The sequence below is a fragment of the Giraffa tippelskirchi genome, chromosome 9 (genome assembly GCF_054371585.1).
Source record: "Giraffa tippelskirchi isolate mGirTip1 chromosome 9, T2T-mGirTip1v1.2.pri, whole genome shotgun sequence".
Lineage (NCBI taxonomy): Eukaryota > Metazoa > Chordata > Mammalia > Artiodactyla > Giraffidae > Giraffa > Giraffa tippelskirchi.
The window spans coordinates 27670665-27689787 of NC_137283.1; the positions used below are offsets into that span (position 1 = coordinate 27670665).

General features: G+C 37.6%; 1 protein-coding gene across 3 annotated transcripts in view; it reads left to right on the top strand.

Annotated features, from left to right (window-relative positions):
* Positions 1-19123, top strand: part of SHQ1 (SHQ1, H/ACA ribonucleoprotein assembly factor) — a 97664-nt gene that overhangs the window by 27577 nt on the left and 50964 nt on the right. For 2 of the 3 annotated variants that reach the window (XM_081528376.1, XM_081528375.1), the window contains exons 7-10: positions 782-853; positions 3904-4058; positions 6413-6466; positions 8866-8989. In XM_081528376.1, the coding sequence (XP_081384502.1) occupies positions 782-853; positions 3904-4058; positions 6413-6466; positions 8866-8989 (405 nt within the window). The remainder of the gene's footprint in view (positions 1-781; positions 854-3903; positions 4059-6412; positions 6467-8865; positions 8990-19123) is intronic. The other variant, XM_081528374.1, reaches the window with a different exon arrangement.

The following is a 19123-nucleotide window of genomic DNA, read 5'->3' on the forward strand; positions in this document are numbered from 1 at the left end:
AAATACGTTCTTATAGTTACTTGTTTATATAAACAATACTTGTACAAATACATTAAAATTTTTTTTTAACTCAAGGACTTTTTAACATGGCTAAAAAAATAGTGTATTTTATGTCATCCTGTCTTTTTTTTTTTTTTTTTTTTTTTTAGTACTAATGGTATTTTAGTAAGTAAAGGAATATTGCTTCTAGTAATTTCATGTAAGGGTATTTAAGATTTTTTTTCCCAAGAGAACAGACTGCAAAAAACTGCTGGAAGAAAGCCTTACAGCAAAAAGAAGCCATGTTAAACTTAAGGCTCCTAGGAGAGTATAGACATGAACACGATATGTGAAAAGGGACCATTATGTGGGAGTAATCATATTCTTTCCCTTCTGGCTTTTGCCCAGTTGTGATGAACAGAAGGGCAGTCTTTTGTTGAGCAGAGACAGAAAGGCTGGGACTTAACTAGCTATCAAGAGAGTGACTTGGGCATATGAAAAAGGCGGTTTAATAATTTTTGGTTTCTGAGAAGGTGTCAAAAACACGTGGCTTTTATTAACTCTTCTCCACTAAGAAGAGGCTTCCTGAGTTAAAACGGAGCTCATGCCCTCTCAGCTAGTGGCCAAGTTTCCTGCCTTTCTTTGCTCCTGGATGTGGTTGTGAGACTTAAGTCCTCGATGATGGGAAGTGAGTGGAAGTGCTGTGTGCACTTTCTGAATCAATTCCTTAGAAAAAAGGTGTTTGTCATCCTCTTCTTCTTCCTCTTTGCCATTGGTTGGAAAATTTTAAAACCTGAAACAGCATCTTGGACCAGAGATGGAAGTCATGTAGAGGAGATGGTGATCCTCACCCATCCTGGACTGTTCACTCCGAGTAAGTAGTGTGAGAGAGAAACTTCTGTCTTACTGAAGCCAGTGTATTTTGGCTCTGTCTGTATGTACATTTTATATGCCTATATGTGCGTGTGTGCTAAGTTGCTTCAGTCCTGTCCAACTCTTTGTGACCCTATGGACTATAACTCACCAAACTTCTCTGACCATGGGATTCTCCAGGCAAGACTACTGGAGTGGGTTGCTATGCCCTCCTCCAGGGGATCTTCTGGACCCAGGAGTCAGATCCACATCTCTTGTGTCTCCTGCATTGGTAGGGGGTTCTTTACCACTAGCACCACCTAAGAAGCCCTTGGTAAGGTGACTGATATGTAAAAAGAGTGTCTCTCTCTTTTCTGTTGATAATTTATTGGGAATGGGAAAAATATTGTATTTGCAGGTGACAAAAACCTAAAGTGCTTGTAAGTAGTATTTAGCAAGAAAAGCAGCAGATCTATTTGATAAAGTTGGTGGTTCAATACAGTAGAAAAGATGGCTTACTGAGCAGACTGTTCTGGCACAATTAACTCCTCATCTGCGATTAACCAAAATCTGAAAATATGAAAAAGTAACTTTCAGATAGATTATAGACTTAAATTTAAAAGAGGAAACAGTAACTCTTAAAGAAAAGCTGAGAGACTCCATGGACAATTCAGGAGTTGGGGAAACCTTATTGAAGGCTATACATTCACAATCTGGTAAAAAAAAAAAAAAGGATCGACATATTGGACTACACACAGACCTAAATAATTCAATGACCTAAGATCCTCTAAACAGAGTCAGTAGAGATGCAGTAGATTTGGAGAGATGACTAGGGTTTGAGTCCATAATAGACAAGTTCTTAAATATTTGACAAGCCATCCAGAAAAAAACTGGGCAAAACATATGCGTAATTTATAGGAGAGCAAATCCAAGTTGCCAAACAAATCTATGAAATAATGTTCCGAGTTTAGCAGTTAGAGAAATACTAACTGAAGTAACAGTGATATGTCACTGTATTAGTTTCCTCTTGTTGCATTTCAGGTTACCACAGATCAGAAACAGAGTTCTAATTTGGCTGTTTTCATGGGTCAGGAGACAGGTATGGAGACCCTGATACCCACCTGTCCTGGACTGTTCACTCTGAGTAGTAGTGTGAGAGAGAAGCTTCTGTCTTACTGAAGCCAGTGTATTTTGGGTCTGTCTGTCACAGCAGTTTAGCCTCTCCTGACCTGCATATAATGGACAATTCTGAAACCTGGAAAAAAGGCTTCAAAGTTATTTTGGCATTACTTTGATATTCACTGGCGCTGGAAGCTAAATGTTCCTCATGACTGAGCTAAACAACTTTTAAAGTGAATTTAAAAGTGGTCTTCTGATGGCCACAGAAGGAAAATGAATAATTAATTTGTAAGGGAAGAGATTGATGACACTGATTTAGAGGTAATAATATATCTGGATACTTAACGGTATATCTAGATACTTAGAAGTTGAGGTGGAGTCCTCTGCTCGGCGTCTTGGAAGGCTGTAGACAAATATGGCCATCTTTTCATTTTCAAAAAATAGGTGTTTGCAGCTGTATTCCTTTCTGAAGCTCAGAGTTCTTTTTCTAAGCTCACATGATGGTTGGCAGAACTTGATTCCTGCGACTATAGAACTGAGACCCCCATATTCTTGCTGGCTTTCAGCGGAGATGTCACTGTCAGATATTAGAGGATCACACAGTTCCCTGCCACGTGGCCCCCTCATGACATGACGTCTTATTTCTTCACGATGGGCGGGAGAGTTTCTGCCAATATCAGAACATAGTCATAATAATCGTAACAGTAACTGTCCTATCACTGTTGCCATATTCTTTTGAATAGAAGCAAGTCACAGTTCCTGCCCACACTCAAATGATGTCTTATTGGGGGTCATTTTAGAATTTTTCTTACCACAGTCATTTCATATCCCTTAAACTGAAAATGGTTTCTTAAAAAGCATTTATGGCTGGGAGCAAGCAAGAGATATGCTTAGGGAAGGGAACTTCTGTCCATGACCATTACAAAGGAGAGATGTAGCCCTTAAATAAAGTATCTCTTAAAAACAGATACATTTTTTGACCCCGTGAGTCTACTGTTGGGGATCTGTTTTATGGAAATAAGGCCTCCAGTATCCAGTGACACATGATACGACATTTACTGCAGCATCATTAGCAGTGGCATAAAGTTGGAAGCAAAGTGAAAGCCCGTCAGTAGGGGGAGTGGTTGGATAGAGCATGCTACACCATGGAATATTCTACTCCTTCAGAAAATTAGCTAAGTACTAAGTGACTTGGGAGATTTCCTGGAGGTGTCATGGAGTGAGACTGGCTAGATGGAAAAAAAAATAATCTAATTCTCTGGGGAGGAAAAGGTATCAACTCCCTTGTATACATGTTTATGGATCTTTATGGTTGTAAAGAAAAATACGAAGTGATATATACTGGATTTTTTTAACATGTAAAAAGTTATTGAGGAGGATAGAGGGTGCCGAGCAGAAATAGAAAAGGAAACATCCTCTTCCAACCAGTCTAGTGTGTGTGGTATAATCAAATTTGCATATTTATGTAAAACTTTGTATAAATGATATTTTAAAAATACTATGCCCTTAAAATTGACAAATACATGGGAATACTTCCATTTCTTTGTATAGAACTTTCAAAGTAAATAATATTTACAGAATGTTTCACATGTTTTCTGTTATCAAAGCATAATTATCTTATTTTTAAAGTCAATAACTCTGTCATTTAGCTCTCTTGAATACAGAACTGTGTAGCAAAAAAAAAAAGAGCCAGTGTGTGGGAGGGGTCTGGAAATAAGGAATAGATATTGTTTAGACATTTTTTTCTTTTTTTTAGCCCTCCTAGAATTTGAACAAATACATAGCTCTTAAAAAAATTGTGAAATCTAATTAAAAAGTTGTTTCCGTGTCCAGAGTTTAATAATTTTTATTTCAGTTTCTATAATTAAAGTTCAAATTTTGACAAATCTGTCTGCAGTGGGGGTTTTACCAAACAGAATGGAACATCTAAGTTTTAAATGTATTTTCTTCTAGTGTCTTTTTCCGAAGAAGAGAAATACCAGCTGCGAAAATTTGTTAATAAATCTTACCTGCTGGACAAGAGAGCCTGTCGTCAGGTGTACTACAGTTTGATTGATATCCTTCTGGCATATTGCTATGAGACCCGTGTCACCGAAGGAGAGAGGAATGTAAGTGTGTGTGGGTCTGTGAACGTTGGCATAGACTGTCGTACAGAGTCAACTGTATTAAGGTCATGAGTAAGACCAGTCGTGTTTATTTAGGGACACTCTGAACTGAGGTGCACAGGTGTGTTGGTGATGGATACCAGCATGAAAGCATAATGCTTTTTAAAGATTTATTTATTTATTTATTTTTGATTGTGCTGGGTCTTCATTGCTATGCAAGCTCTTCTCTAGTTGTGGCAAGCAGGTGCTACTCTCAACCTTTTCATTGGAGTGGCTTCTCTTGTTTCGGAGCACGGGTTCCAGGGTGCATGGGCTCAGTAGCTGCAGCTTGCAGGCTCTAGAGCACAGGCTCAGTAGTTGTGGCACATGGGCTTAGTTGCTCAAGGCATGTGGAATCTTCCCTGACCAGGGATTGAACCTGTGTCCCCTGCATTGGCAGGTGGATTCTTACACACTGAGCCACCATGGAAGCCCCAGCATAATGCTTTTATTTGGTCTTTTTTTCTTCTCTCTTGGCATTAGTCTCACTCAATAGCAGAGTGGGCAAGTAAAGCTGAAGGTAGGGAAGAAGGATGTTCTGGGCTCTCATCTCTTTTAGGAGATGAAGTGACCAAATGAGACAGCTGTTGCCACATGACACCTGACTTTGGAAAGGGGTAAACTTTACCATGCTCATTTCTAGTCTTTCTCTAAGCTGTCTATTAACAGATGTAAGGTATAGTATTTTGTACCAAAAGGAATGTGAGCATTTATCTGCAGGTGTCCCTCAATTTAAATAGTATTTGTACTTCTGAAAAATTGTACGTAAATCACATTTTAAAAACCTGAATTTTATCTTTTTGCTATTCAGTGAAATCCTATTGCAAAAGTAAATCCTTTTGTAAAGTAAGGATGATCTTACTTCGTTAAATGATCTTTTAAAAAAATATATACAATTGTATCTCTTCTTCTACCATACTTGATTCTGTAAATGAAGAGCTGAACTTCTTTCTCACCTATATCATTGATAGTATATATATGTTTTTTAAAAAGGCTGGAAAGCCAGAAAAAAAATCTTTCCAGTTAATGTGTCCCTGTATCTATTGGTAATAATTTTTGCTCAAGGGGTTATACTTGAGGTGTGCATATGCTTCACTGTTTTTTATTTATTTATTAAATTTTAAAAATTTCTTTAAATTGGCATAAAGTTGATTTACAATATTTCAGGTTTACAATGTAGTGATTCAGTATTTTTATATATTTTACTCCTTTCAAAGTTATTATAAAATATTGGCTCTATTTCCCTGTGCTGTACACTGTATTCTTGTATCTTATTTATTTTGTACATAGTAGTTCATCTCCTACCCCTATTGTATCACTCCCCCCTCCTTCTTTTTAAATTACACAAATAATTCATATCATTGTAAAGGAAAATACAGGAAGAAAATAATTAAAATTTCCTGTCATCTCAGCTATCAAAGGTAGCCATTGTTACACGGAAATGTTTCTCTTCTTGGCTTCTTTCATTGCACACATGTATTTATATTGGGTTGTAATGTATGTACTATTATTTAACCTGCTTTTCTCACCTACATACCATCATAGCATTAGCATAATATTGGGATAAGAATTTGACATGTGTCAAGTTTTTTTGCTGTTGGGATTATGAAAATTTCAAAGGTGACTTTTGAGATTTGTATTTGACTCCAAAATGAATATTAATGAGTGTATTAAGTGCATACTATAACTGAAAATGGATTTTGTTCCACTCATCTTTTTAGAATACCATAGTCAGAGAAAATGTTTTCTTTGACAGAAAAAATAGCTTCATATTACTTGAGAAGATGAGTGAGAGTGTTTAGTTATGCTCAATAAAATTTTGCATTTTTCATTCAGATTCATATATTTGAAATCACAAAGTCTTGCAACTTCAAGGTCTTCTCTAGAATGTACTTATTCTTGCAGACCTTCTCTGAAAAGCCAGATTCTTGAGCAGCTTTTTAAATGCCACAGAGAGTACTTTAACATTATCTTTGAGTCTTTTGGTAGATTATTTATGAAATATCTGGGAGGTACGTAACCTAGTTGAGAAGGGCAGAAATTGGGCATGCATTGCTTTTCTTTAGTTTCAAAGCCCTTGCTTATGTGCTCATGTGTTCTGGTACTCTTATCAGTGCACAAGCTTTACTTTATAAAATTCTGGAGAAAGTAGAGACTTGGCCTTTGATCACCTTGACATTAGTAAAGCCATAGACACTCTTAGGTTTTACATATGTCAATACTATTCATATATAGTTGAATAGGTGAATATAGTTGCTTTCTTTCTAAATGACTTTACCTCTCATATGACACTATCCTTTTCTTCATAACAAATAAAGGTTGAATCTGCATGGAATATCAGAAAATTGAGTCCAACACTGTGCTGGTTTGAGGTACGATTTTCAGTTGCAGTTGTTTAGATTTTGTTTCTTCAGAGTTATATTTTGCTGTTATTAGTTCATTTGTGGTAATTTAAGCAGTTCCTTGACTTTTTTTTTGCAAATTAATTAATTTATTTTATTTGAAGGCTAATTACTTTACAGTATTGTAGTGGTTTTTGCCATACATTGACATGGATCAGCCATGGGTGTACCTATGTCCCCCATCCTGAACTTCCCTCCCCATCCCATCCTCAGGGCCATCCCAGTGCACCAGCCCTGAGCTCCCTGTCTCATGCATTGAACCTGGACTGAAAAGTAGTGACTTTATTGTACTAGTTTTTTTTCCCCCATGTTTTTAAATAAAATTCTAGTTTTATGTTATTCTTATTCTAATCATAGTATATAAATAAGGCCAGGTGTAGGGTATCTTCGAAGTTTGAAGGAGTGATGGGGACATTGTCTATTGTGGGAAGATGCTGGGTCAAGTTTGAGGCCTCTGTGTAAGTTGGCATATGTTGGGGCTCAGAGCTCAAAGACAGGCAGCAAACCTAGGTGATAATACTGTTAACTGTCACTTACCACCAGAGACTGTGCTAAGCCTTTTGTATATATTACTTCACCTATTCCTTTCAGTAAGTCTGTGAGATAAGTATTACTGGTGTTTTACAGATGAAGAAACAGGTCATATAGCTTAAATAACTTATCCTAGGTTCTACAATTAGTATGTTTAGATCTCATAGCTCTTCTAGTATAGTCGTAATTGTTTTTGTGTCTGTTTTCTAGAAAGCAGTTGTGCATATTTCACCAAAAATAGTAAAGGATGGTGTCTTTAAATTTTCTAGTTTCGAACATGCTGTTGTCCATCAAAACAGAAGCTTTAAAAAGTGTTTATTTAAACAATTGATAACTGCATCGTCTTTTAAGACAACTAGTTTTCTTTTTTTTAAAATTTTTTCCAGTTTGAATCCTAGATAGTGTACATTTTCAGTTGGAAAATCAAAGTTGTTTCATGGCATCACTTTGTTCAAATAATAGATAAGGCCTATATGTAAGTTGGCATATACTGGCATACATCTTCCCATAACAGACATTGTCCCCAGACTTCCAAAATACCCTACATCTGTTCACATAACAGGTAAGATGTAAGCAGGACCTTTAGCAGAGAATCTTGCTCGTCCAAGAATGTCCATGAACCAACCGCCTGACCAGTATCCTCTGCTGAGAGCTTGTTGAAAAGACGGAACTCCAGAGCAGATCCTCTGACCTAGACTCTATAGCAAGATCTCCAGGAATTCATATGCATATTTAAGATGGAAAAGTGCTTTTCTCTGGACTCCTCTTAGGTTCTCTATATTTCCACGATCAGCATATAATGGATATATTGATTTTTGTAATACTCACAGTAATTATTCCAACATTGAAAACAAAATAGTTGATAACTAGATCATTTCATAGTTTAGTTATTAAAATATGCATGAAAAAATTCATCTATTTATGATTTTATTTTGACATTTTTATTGTTTTTTAAATAACTTACTATTGTCATACATATAACCAGCTCTGTCAAACTTTTATAAGTATTTAGTTTTTGCCAGAATTTTTTAGATGGTCATCATTGTTTTATATATTATATCAACTATTCTTTGTTGAGTACTCAGTATTCTTAATCAGATCACTCATTTATTAAAGGTGAATATACAAGGAAATGTTGTATACTCCTTTAATTTTATATGTATGTGCAAGTTAACATTTTTTATACATTTTAAGTCAAAACCCAATTAAAAAACAATTTTGTAGAAAATGTGTTTTCAGTAAGTTTTATGTTGCTGATAGCATCAGTTTGATACCATTCAAGATAAAGCCTTTTTACAGAAATGAGTAGTTTTCTCTTTGATAAGTGAAAGTAAATTACTGAAGTAAATGCTGTGTATTACTCATGCCCAAAGCAGAAAAACAAAGAGAGAGAGGCAAGAGTGGAACTGTGAACACATTGCACTCAAGAGTTCTGTATTTTTCATCTGTATTATCTCGAATGGTCCTAAAGGACAAAAACATGAAACATGTATCATTTAGAAATGCATTTTACGTGCATCTGTATTTTGTTAATACCATGTGTTTTACATTCATAGTGGTAATTCTTAAAAGACTTTTAAAAACTTTCCTGCTATGAATGTGATTTTTAAGGAGCACTTGTGATATGTTGATAAAGTAAGAGAAATTACAAAGACCGAGATAAAAATTTTATTGTAAGTTTACAGAAAGAGTCTCACTGCATGGCATTGTATTTATGTTCCACTTGGCTTCATGTTGACTCAGACTTGGTTTTTAATTGAGGATAGTTTTACATTTTGTTGTGTGCTTTTGTTTTGTGTAATATGGAAATGATTATTCATGTAAATGATACTTCACAGACTTGGACTAATGTTCATGAAATCCTGGTGTCTTTTGGAAGAAGAGTTTTGTGTTATCCACTGTACCGCCATTTTAAGCTGGTGGTGAAAGCCTACGGAGACACTATAAAGATATTGCAGCTAGGTAAGATGTTATTATGCTTGCAAATCTGAGAGTGAAAAGTTAAATGTTTTTAGTCTGTGAGGATGTGGTCATTGATTTTTGCTTTTCTTCCTTTACAAAAGTAAGTAATGAAAATCATCCAGTCCAAACAGTCTTCCTCTCAGGTATTATATAAAGTAATTGTCCCTCTATATAGGTATATAATCATACAGACAGGTGTGGTACTCTTTTCAGAGAGGAGTGGGGAGGGTAGATACAGACAGTGTTCCAAAACATCTTGTATTTAGTAGATTGTATCATTCAGTATTTCTGTACCATACAGATGCCTGTAATTTTCTAGGCATTATTTTAGGGTTGTGACTAAAATAATAAATAAGTTCCCTGCTCCTGTGAAGTTTACAGTTTTGCCAAGGTGACTGATGGTAAGTAAGTAAGCAATTCCAGCGCTGAGTGAAAAGTTCTCTGTTGGAGGAAGGACAGTCATCCTAGGAAGGACACAGAACCTGGATTTGGCAGATCAGGAAAGGTTTTCCAGAGAAAATTCAGCTACTCTGATTACTTGATTATTGCTAAATCAAACCCCAAAAGACAAATGTTTGCCATTTTTAAGGATGTGGAAAATTCTAAGCTCTGAAACAAATTCCAAAGTGCCTATAACAGCATCACTGGATTAAGTATGTAATTTCCAAGGTAATGACTTTTTTAAGGGGACAACATCCATTTGTATGTATTAGTTCTGGCACATTTTATTAAAAGTCACTTGGTATACTTTATGGTCATTTCTTATATATTTTTTTCAGGGAGTCTCATCATTTCTTTGTCTTTAAATAACAGTGCTACTGGAGGTTTAGTTTTCAGACTTGAGGTTAAGAAGGAGAAAGGAACAAGTTCGTTCCTTTATATCATTAGGCTTAATGGGGATAATCACATCTGTTATGTTTTCTCCCTCCTAGAGATTTATCTAGGTTTTTCTTTGACTTCTGTGTAACCCATAGTTTTCCTGCCCTGGGGGGAAAAGTCATGTTTGAAGTAGATTCTTTTAAAGTAGATAATAGTCGTAAAAATGAATCATAGTTAAATGAAAGATCTTTTTTAATTCATCCTATTGGTTTAGACTAGCAGTATTTTATTTTAAAGGATTGTTGATTATAGAACAGAAGAGCTAGTACCTTTGAGGAATCTGTCTTCTTTAACAAGGGGAAACACATTTGTTTTGTTTTGTTTTGTTTTTGGATATTCTTTCTTCTTACCTTCTAAGATATTTTTGGTGTGGACCATTTTTAAAGTCTTTGATGAAATTGTTACAATATTGCTTTCGTTTTATGTTTTGGTGTTTTGGCCCGGAGGCATGTGGGATCCTAGCTCCCTGACCAGGGATCAAATCCATACTCCCTTCATTGGAAGGCGAGTGTTAACCACTGGTCCTCCAGGCAAGTCCCCAAGGTATCTTTTTTGAACTGCAAAAATTATCTTGAAAAGTCAATCTACTATAAATGACTGATTGTTGAATTTGAGTACATGTCACAGTTAATTTCTTGTTTAAGTCATGCTAGATTATCTGCACATTATTCATAGATTTAAACAGTGAGAATGCAGTTGTGATTTTCTTGTTATATCACGGCTTTGACATGGAAAACTTGCAAAACCCCCATGTGTGTGTGCACATACACGGATGAGCGTGCATGTGTGCACACATAAACACACACACACACACACCCTCTTATTATTTTATTCTGGAAAATAATCTAGTTCTCTGGGTTTTTATTTGAAAAGTAATCAGCTGTGTGATTCATAACCAAAAATAAATTTGATTGCCTTGACTTACACTGTAGTCAATTCCTCAAACAGTTTTAGTAGGTTGGAATTGAAAATTTAGACTTAAGTTTCCATCATTATCTATCTGACGAAAAAAGGCTTATCAGCTGTGTTGTGATAGCAGCAGAAAACCTGAGGTAGCATGCTGAAAATGAATCCCACCCCTGTATAAACCATACACAGTATGTTCTGTGGCTTGTTTGGGTTGTGGCTAGTTAGTGCTGAAACAGAGAGCTAGGTTGTCTAGAGTGCATGCCCTAAACTATGGGGATGGCAAGCTCTGGATGAGGGTTGACACCTTTGTTCATACAGGTGGGTGACACCAGGATGCCATTAATACCATTGAAGAGTCTCAGTTGTTTAGACACCTTATAGTTTAAGTGCAAGTAGCGCTGGTTTGGCATTTAACGTTTTCCAAGAATGAATTCGTGCCTACTTATAATCAAAAGGGCCATCACACTTTTATTCTGAAGGTCAGTGTCATGTCATAGTTGAAAGTAATAAATAACTCTTTCTCCAGAAGAAATGCAAATCTTATGTGAAACACGCTTCCGAAACCAAGGAAGGAAGGCTGGTATCAGAATCTACAGATTGACTAAGAGCTAAGTTTTTGAAGAGCCATGAATTTGCTTTACCTGACTTCACAGAGGCCTTACAAAATTCTTCTCTGGGCCTTTGGCTGTTTTCAATTTTACATTCTCTCTGCTATACCTTCCCCACCCCTAGAAGACTGTACATTCATCTCTCACTGTTGCTGTATATATAGCTCAAATTCCTGTAAGAGAAGAAAACCTACTTTGTCCTTTAAAGTGTTATTTTAGTGCTTAACATAGGGCCTTGCATGTGGAATTCCTCTGTGTGAATCTATAAATCTTGGGGCACATGATCATCCCATGTTTTCCCCCTCTGTTCCTGTATCTTTAGTAATTTTTACTTCCTCCTCCATTCTTTTGAGAAGAGTAGGAAGAATCCTTCATGGAAGTATCGCTTAGCTGCTGTTATTCACTGAAAATCAATGATAAAAAGGAATTAAAAGAGAGCAGTTTTTCTAGTATGTCTTAATAAATTTTATTCTTCTTATAAATGACCTAGTTGAGTACTTGATTATACATTGTTTGTATAACTTACTGTTTATTCTACTATCTATGTTTCATTTGTCTTTCTAAAGGCATTCTTTATTCTTCTTCCACATGCGTGTATGATTATGGAGCATATAATGTAACTGTTAGGTTGAAAGGGCTAAACATCAAGGGGTAAAAGGGAAAAAACTTAATTTTTTCTCCCTGTTCCCACTTCAAGCTCTTTCTGTGGAGTGTTTCTTTTATTGCTTGTGGATGGAATAAATATCCTATAAATATCACATCACACGCATATATCCTATATGATAAATATTCTCTAACTTTTTATATTGCTTTAGATTATAAGAGAAGTCTCATTTCAGTACTTAAAATGTTCCCTTTGAACTTGATTAAAAATATAAATCTTCCCTTCCCCAGCTTGGGCCTGCCTCAGGTTGGGAAGCCAACAGTGGGGAGGGGGCCCTGCCCCTGCTGCGGGAGCCTTGCTTGCTTCCAGAGCTAGTCTCTACTCAGATACAGGCTGCTCCTTCCTGCTTCTCCATGGGGCCCTTTTATCAGTTTTGGGTCAGACCAGGGTCTTTGTGCCCCACAATTTCCAGGACAGGTACGTTATGCTCTCCAAGGTCCCCCCTTAGAAATCCCTTTTCTCTTGGTTTAAGGAAAACCAAGAGACAGGAGAATACCTTTTTCCCTTCCTCATGAATGATGGTAGAAATCCCATAGCACCCCAACAGTCTTACCTGAAGAGATTTTCTGGACCAAGATACCCTTAAATTCCCAGAGGTGAATATCGGTCCAGAGGTGACATACCAGGTTTTTCACTAGTGTCTTACTAGTTTAGCACAGAGGGTTAAGCATCCCTTCTTAAAATGTGGAAATACTTGATATCTATTTTGTCCTTTGTGAGCCTCACTGGAAATGAGTCACAGAGAGTCCTGTCTTAATGTGCTGGCACAGTAATCGTTCTAGCCGCAGCACCTTGGTGACTCCTTTCTGTGTGCCAGCCTGAGGCTCAGTTCCTCATTACATCCACACTGTCTTCCTGAGAAGTCGGGATGTCAGTCTCCATCTCAAGGGTAGAAGACAGTCTCAAGGAAGTCCAGTTGCCCAGGCTCACTCAGCTAGGAGTTGGTGGAGCCTGGATTGGACGCTGGGTCTGCCTGACTCTTAAGTCTGTGCCCTTTGAAGTGTTGAAATAGTTATAGTAAAGGAAATTTTATGAAGCTGGGATTGACTTTACAATAATCCACAGTGGGTTGGCTGAAAGTGGGAGGGTGTGGAGGAGACAAGGCTAGCCATGAGTTGGCCCCTGCTGAAGCTGGGTAACGAGTCCTTGGGGGTTCACCACCCTGGCTTTTCTCTTTGTACATGTTGTGATCTTCCTTTATAAAAAGTTATTTTTTAAAAAGAATCTGGAGTGTTAACCCCTATATATCTGTGTTTTCAATTTAAATTTATTCACCATCTTTTAGAAAACATTGTACTCTTTGTTCAGACCACATATAAAATGTTTTGGCTGGTAAAAATGCATGTTTAAAGTTATTATTTCAGGTTCTGTTTTGTTTTGGGGTCTAACAAGAAACCTACCCTTCTGTGAACGTTTGAGATCTGATGTCTGGTAGTTCTGTGGGCAGACTATATAACCTAAGAAGTAGCCTTCTGGAGATTAGTCATTGTTACCAAGTAAAAGCTGGCATTACTTCATGTAATTAATAGCCCTTACATATTAGTCTTACTGGGCTAATCACTTTTTCAGAAATGACTGAAATGACAGCTTTCATTTCATGTCTAATCTCTTCTGTAAATAGATATACTAACACAATCCATGTGAAAGAAAAGAGCCACAGTAAATGGCTTAGGGCTGATCTTTTCCTTTAAGACAAATGGTTGTTTAAGAAACAGATCTATGGCAAGTGTATTGTGTGAGCTCTGAGACCTCATGCAACCTGGAAAATGAGTTTGTTTTTAGCATTTCATTTCTCTTTAGTCCAGTATCCAAATGCTTCTTTTTTAAAATAATTAATTAATTAATTTGACTGTGCATGTGGGATCTAGTTCCCCAAGCAGGACCCGAACCCAGGTCCCCTGCATTGGGAGCTCTAGGTCGTAGCTGGTGGGCCACCAGAGAGGTCCCAGCTTTTTACTGAATTTTAAAAATTATCCTAACTTGAAAACTAGAAGGTGAAATCACTAGTTTTCGGTGTTTACATTTATCTGTACTTACTGTTTGTAGGTTCTCAATTATGGACATTTTAAAGAACTATTAGGCCTTTTAATTGTTCTTTCTTATGTGCCTTATATGAAATAATTTTGAGGGTTATTCAGCAAGTATTTGTTGAGCACTGGCTATGTGAAGATGCTGAGCTGGGTCTGGAGATCTTGGAGTAAGCAGGAGGGACATGACTTGCACTGGCAGAACTTAAAATTCTGTTGGGGTCCTGGAATAACACAGCTATCAGGTTTTTAAAAAATTACATTTTGTAATAAGTAGTTCAAAGGAGAAATACAGTAGATGAAAATATAAAGCCAGGAAAACTGGCTGAGCTTTAAGTCATGTATGACATGCCATTTCCTGCAGAGAGGAGCTTCTGCCTTGTTTGACTTCTGATTCTCAGCTGCTCCTCAGTTTCCCGTTGCTCTAAAGTACTTGTTCATTGGTTAGTGTGTTCATCTGTTAACTTATTCATTCAGTAGGTATTTTGTCAGTACCTACTATAAAGCTATTTATTATGTACCAAGTGCCCGTATGAAGAGCAGCAGAAAGCTGAATTAGGTTCACGGACTGTATTTGGGGAGCATCTGCATGAATAAGGGAGCTGAGATGGACATCACAAACATTAAAGACAGAGTAGACAGTGGTAAGCACCTTACAGGAAATGCTGACTGAGTGGTTTCAAAACAGGGAGAGGTGATGTTTCGTTAGGGATCAGAGAAAGCTTCATTCAGGACTGGAGATTTGAATTGGGGCTTGAAGGACAGGTGGTATTGCATAGCAGGGTGGAGAGAAGTGTTCTAAATATTATGAGTGAGGGGCATGAGACAGTTCATAGGTGAGCATCTGTTTCATCAGTGAAGCTTGGGGATTGATAGGCTCTCTGACCCTGAGATTTGCCCTTGTTGTTCAGTTGCTGAGTCGTGTCCGACTGTTTGCGACCCCATGGACTTCAGCACACCAGGTTTCTCTGTTCTTCACTATTACCCTACAGCCTCTAAAATTAGTTGACAATTTTACCTGAGTCAACTGGTCTCCAGAATTGATTTCTCTGCTTCCCTAATATGATCACTTAATCTCCTGCTCTCCAGTCAGGAGACGATAATTCTTTCTGTTTCCCTCTTCATTCTAAATTGTTCTTGAATTTTTCCTTTCCTAGTCAATTGCCTGTCACAGTTAAAACATTTTGCAGAATGGAACAACTGTAGTGCTTTCAGTCAATTTCAATAGCATGGAATTCAGATCGGATATTTGAAGTTGTGTTGGTACCTGCTTTTGCTGACTGCTTCCTTACATACCAAACAGCCTAAGAAAGGAGGGACTTTGGAGCCCTGGAGAGTGTGAGCTGCAGCTGGAACGTGTGAAGGAGAGTGTGAGATTCCCCTGGGAAGTCCCCGTGTGCCAGTCTTCTGCCTTGCTCTTCTGGGATTCTACGACCAGACAGAGCAAACTTTTTTTACTTCCACCGCTTCCTCAATCTAAGCCTAAATCTGTGTTCCCAATCTTAAATTAGCACGTTCTTACTGCCTGTTAGAAGGCAATGGCATCCCCTCCAGTACTCTTGCCTGGAAAATTCCATGGACGGAGGAGCCTGGTAGACTACAGTCCACGGGGTCGCAAAGAGTCGGACACGACTGAGCGACTTCATTTTTTTACTGCCTATCTGTATTATTTATCCTCACAGCATTTGTGGGCTTATACATATACTTTTGTATGGAAGGATATTGTATATGAGCATGAACATTAAAGGGAAGAAAATAAAATTCTGATCAACTCCACAGACACATGCTTCCTCTAAGTATCTTATTAATCATTAAATATTGTTAATCACTGAAATTTTTTTAGATTGCTTGCCTGGAAATTGCTGGGTTACATTTGTATAAAGCGTTCTTTGTTCTCTTAAAATATTCTTTAGGGGGCAGCATTTCCTGTATGGTTTACAAATAATACGTTGCTTTTAATTGCCATAACTGATTAAGATCTTATGGTTATTCTGCTCCCCCCAAAAAATCACTTAAAGTATCTTATGGGTGGGTAATAGCTCAAGATACACTGCTGATCTTTTAAGTATTTAAATTTAAATCTGCATGGTATTTACATTTAAATCTACATGGTATTTCCTATACTATTTATATAAAATTTTTTGTTAATTTCTACAGTTTCTGATCTGAGCAATGGAAAAGAACCCCAGGAGGTTAGTTACATGATTTGATATTATGGCTTAAAAAAAATTCTATGTTTAGTACCTCTTTTAATAAATCTAAAGTCAATTTTGAGATTTTTTTTAATTGATCTGAATTTTTAAGGAAGTAACTATAAACTTACTTTAAGTAAGAGGATAAAGGTAGAAAAATGTATATATTTAAGACAAATTTGGGAGAACAAAGAGAAAATATTTTATTTACCCTAAAGAGGGAAAGTCCTGTGGCATGGTAATATTGAGACCTAGATGAAGTATGTGCTGTGCTGTGCTGAGTCATTCAGTTGTGTCTGACTCCTTGTGACCCCATGGACTGTAGTCCACCAGGCTCCTCTGTCCATGGGATTCTCCAGGAAAGAATACTGGAGTGGGTTGCCATGTCCTCCTCCAGGGTATCTTCCCAACCCAGGGATTGAACCCAGGTCTCCTGCGTTGCAGGCAGATTCTTTACTGTCTGAGCCACCAGGGAAGCCCAGATGAAGTATATTGAATAATAAATACTTGTATGTTATCTGGAAATCATGGAAGAATTATATTTTTGCAATTTAGTGTTCCTTTAAATAGGAATTAATACTGAAAAATAACAAGCAAGCAGATATTTATTCAACAGACACAAATCAAATCCCTTCTCTGTGCAAGACATTAAAAGAGAATCAGGAAAGAATTATGAGGACATATATGACTTGGCTTTGGCTCTTGAGTTTATTGTGTAACAGGAATGATAAGACAAAAGTACAAAATATAGGTATTTACAACATACAAAGGAGAAATAGTCCCTTAAGATAATATCTTAACATCTTCAAATGTTGAAAAAAAAACTCAAAAGAAAAACAGTATTTCATGACACATGTAAATTATATGTACTTCAAATTTTAGTGCCCATAAATGAAGCTTTATTGGAACATAGTCATCCTCATTCACTGGGGTGTTGTTTATGGCTGCTTTTGTGATATAATGGCAGAGTTGAGTAGGTGCAACAGATTATGTGGCCTACAAAGCAAAATATTTACTCTCTAGCTCTTCAGAGAAAAAATTTGGCTCCCCTTGCTGTGAGTACATATGAAGTTGACCCTTGAACAAGCTTGACTTTGAACATGGACAGGTCCTCTTATGGGCTTCCCTGGAGGCTCAGACAGTAAAGAATCTGTCTGCCGTGTGGAAGGCCCAGGTTTGATCCCTGGGTCGGGGAGATCCCCTGGAGAAGGGAATGGCTACCCACTCCAGTTTTCTTTCCCGGAGAATTCCATGGACAGAGGAGCCTGGTGGGCTACAGTCCTTGGGGTCGTAAACAGTCTGACCCGACTGAGTGACTGACGCTTTCAGGTCCTCTTACAGGTGGGTTTTTTTCTTCAGTAGGAAATACTGTAGCGCCCCACTGTCCATGGTTGGTTGAATCTGTGGATGGGGTGGAACTGTAGATACGAAGGCCAGATTAACCCTGTCATTGTTCAAAGATCAACTGTATTTGGGGTTGGAAGAGAGCCCTTTCCAAGTGAGCCAAGGTCTTTGGCTGCCTTCCATCCCAAATAGTGGCCAGTGTTGATGGGCATCCTGTCACATTTCTCTCCCCCTATAGGAAGAGATGGACCTGAACTTGCTTGCTGAGTTGCTTCAGTCGTGTCCGGCTTTTTGAGACCCCATGGATGTAGCCCACCAGGCTTCTCTGTCCATGAGATTTCCAGGCAAGAATCCTCCTTCAGGGGATCTTCCCAAGCCAGGGATCGAACCCGTGTCTCCTGCTGTTCCTGCATTGCAGACAGATTCTTTACTGCTGAGCCATCAGAGAAGCCTGGACCTGAAGTAGTTGGTTCCTATTAAAGTAGGTCCCTCAACATTAGCAGAAACAGAGATGCCTACCTGGCCAAACAGATAAATTAATGAGAATGGCAGAATTTAAGAAACGCGGGAGTAACGAAGCCCATGTGAATTGGAGACACACATGCCCCATCAGTAGCCTGTTGTTGCCATGTGGCTATGTGGATTTGCCACCTTTAGGGTCTTGAAGCAGAAAGTCATGATCTTTAATATAAAATTACTCAAAAGTTTGAAATGTGAACAATGATGTAAAGATTTAATATCATACTATAAGAACTGTGGCATATCTGAGCACCCAGGTCAGCCTATGTGGACCGTCAGTTTGTGATTTCAAAGACAAGCAAAGTGCCAGCCTGTCTTTCTCACACTCTCTTGGACCTGCCAGTTTTCAGCTGCAGTGAGGCCTTGTACCAGGTCTCTGTTCCTTCCATCACAGTTTAGGTTCAGTCTCATCCCAGTGTAAGTTCCAAGATGAGATGTGGGGAGGAGGTAGAGGTCCTGTATTCTCTAAATGACTATGACCAGAAACCTTAGAAAATCCAAACAACAAAACCCAGATCCCTTACCTCTCTTTCTACTTAATTTTCTAATGTCACCAAAAGGTACTTGTAAATCTGGTCAGACTGGGTTTGTTCTTCCGGGTTACACGCCATTTGAGAAATCCGGTTGTCTTTCTTCCTGTATGTTTCTTCTCTCTGACTGCATGTACAGTCTCAGTTTTCCCAATTTGAAACTAAGCTAATTGCAAAAAAAAGAAGTCAGAACTTTTCATACTAATATCTACTGGGAAAAATGAAGTATAATATTAATTAAAGCAGCAATACAAAGAATTGATTTTAAATTGAGCTCCCAGGCATTGAGATCCATGCCATATTCATGGCAGAATAGTTGAAATAAAATTTTATCTGCATAATTAAGATGTTTTAGATGGTTATGAATTTTTTTAAAAAATTCAGATCTAGATCACAGCTGTTCTAAGAGCTTTTTTTCCATGCATGTTCAGCTTCTTGACCTGTCTACTTTTATACTTACTG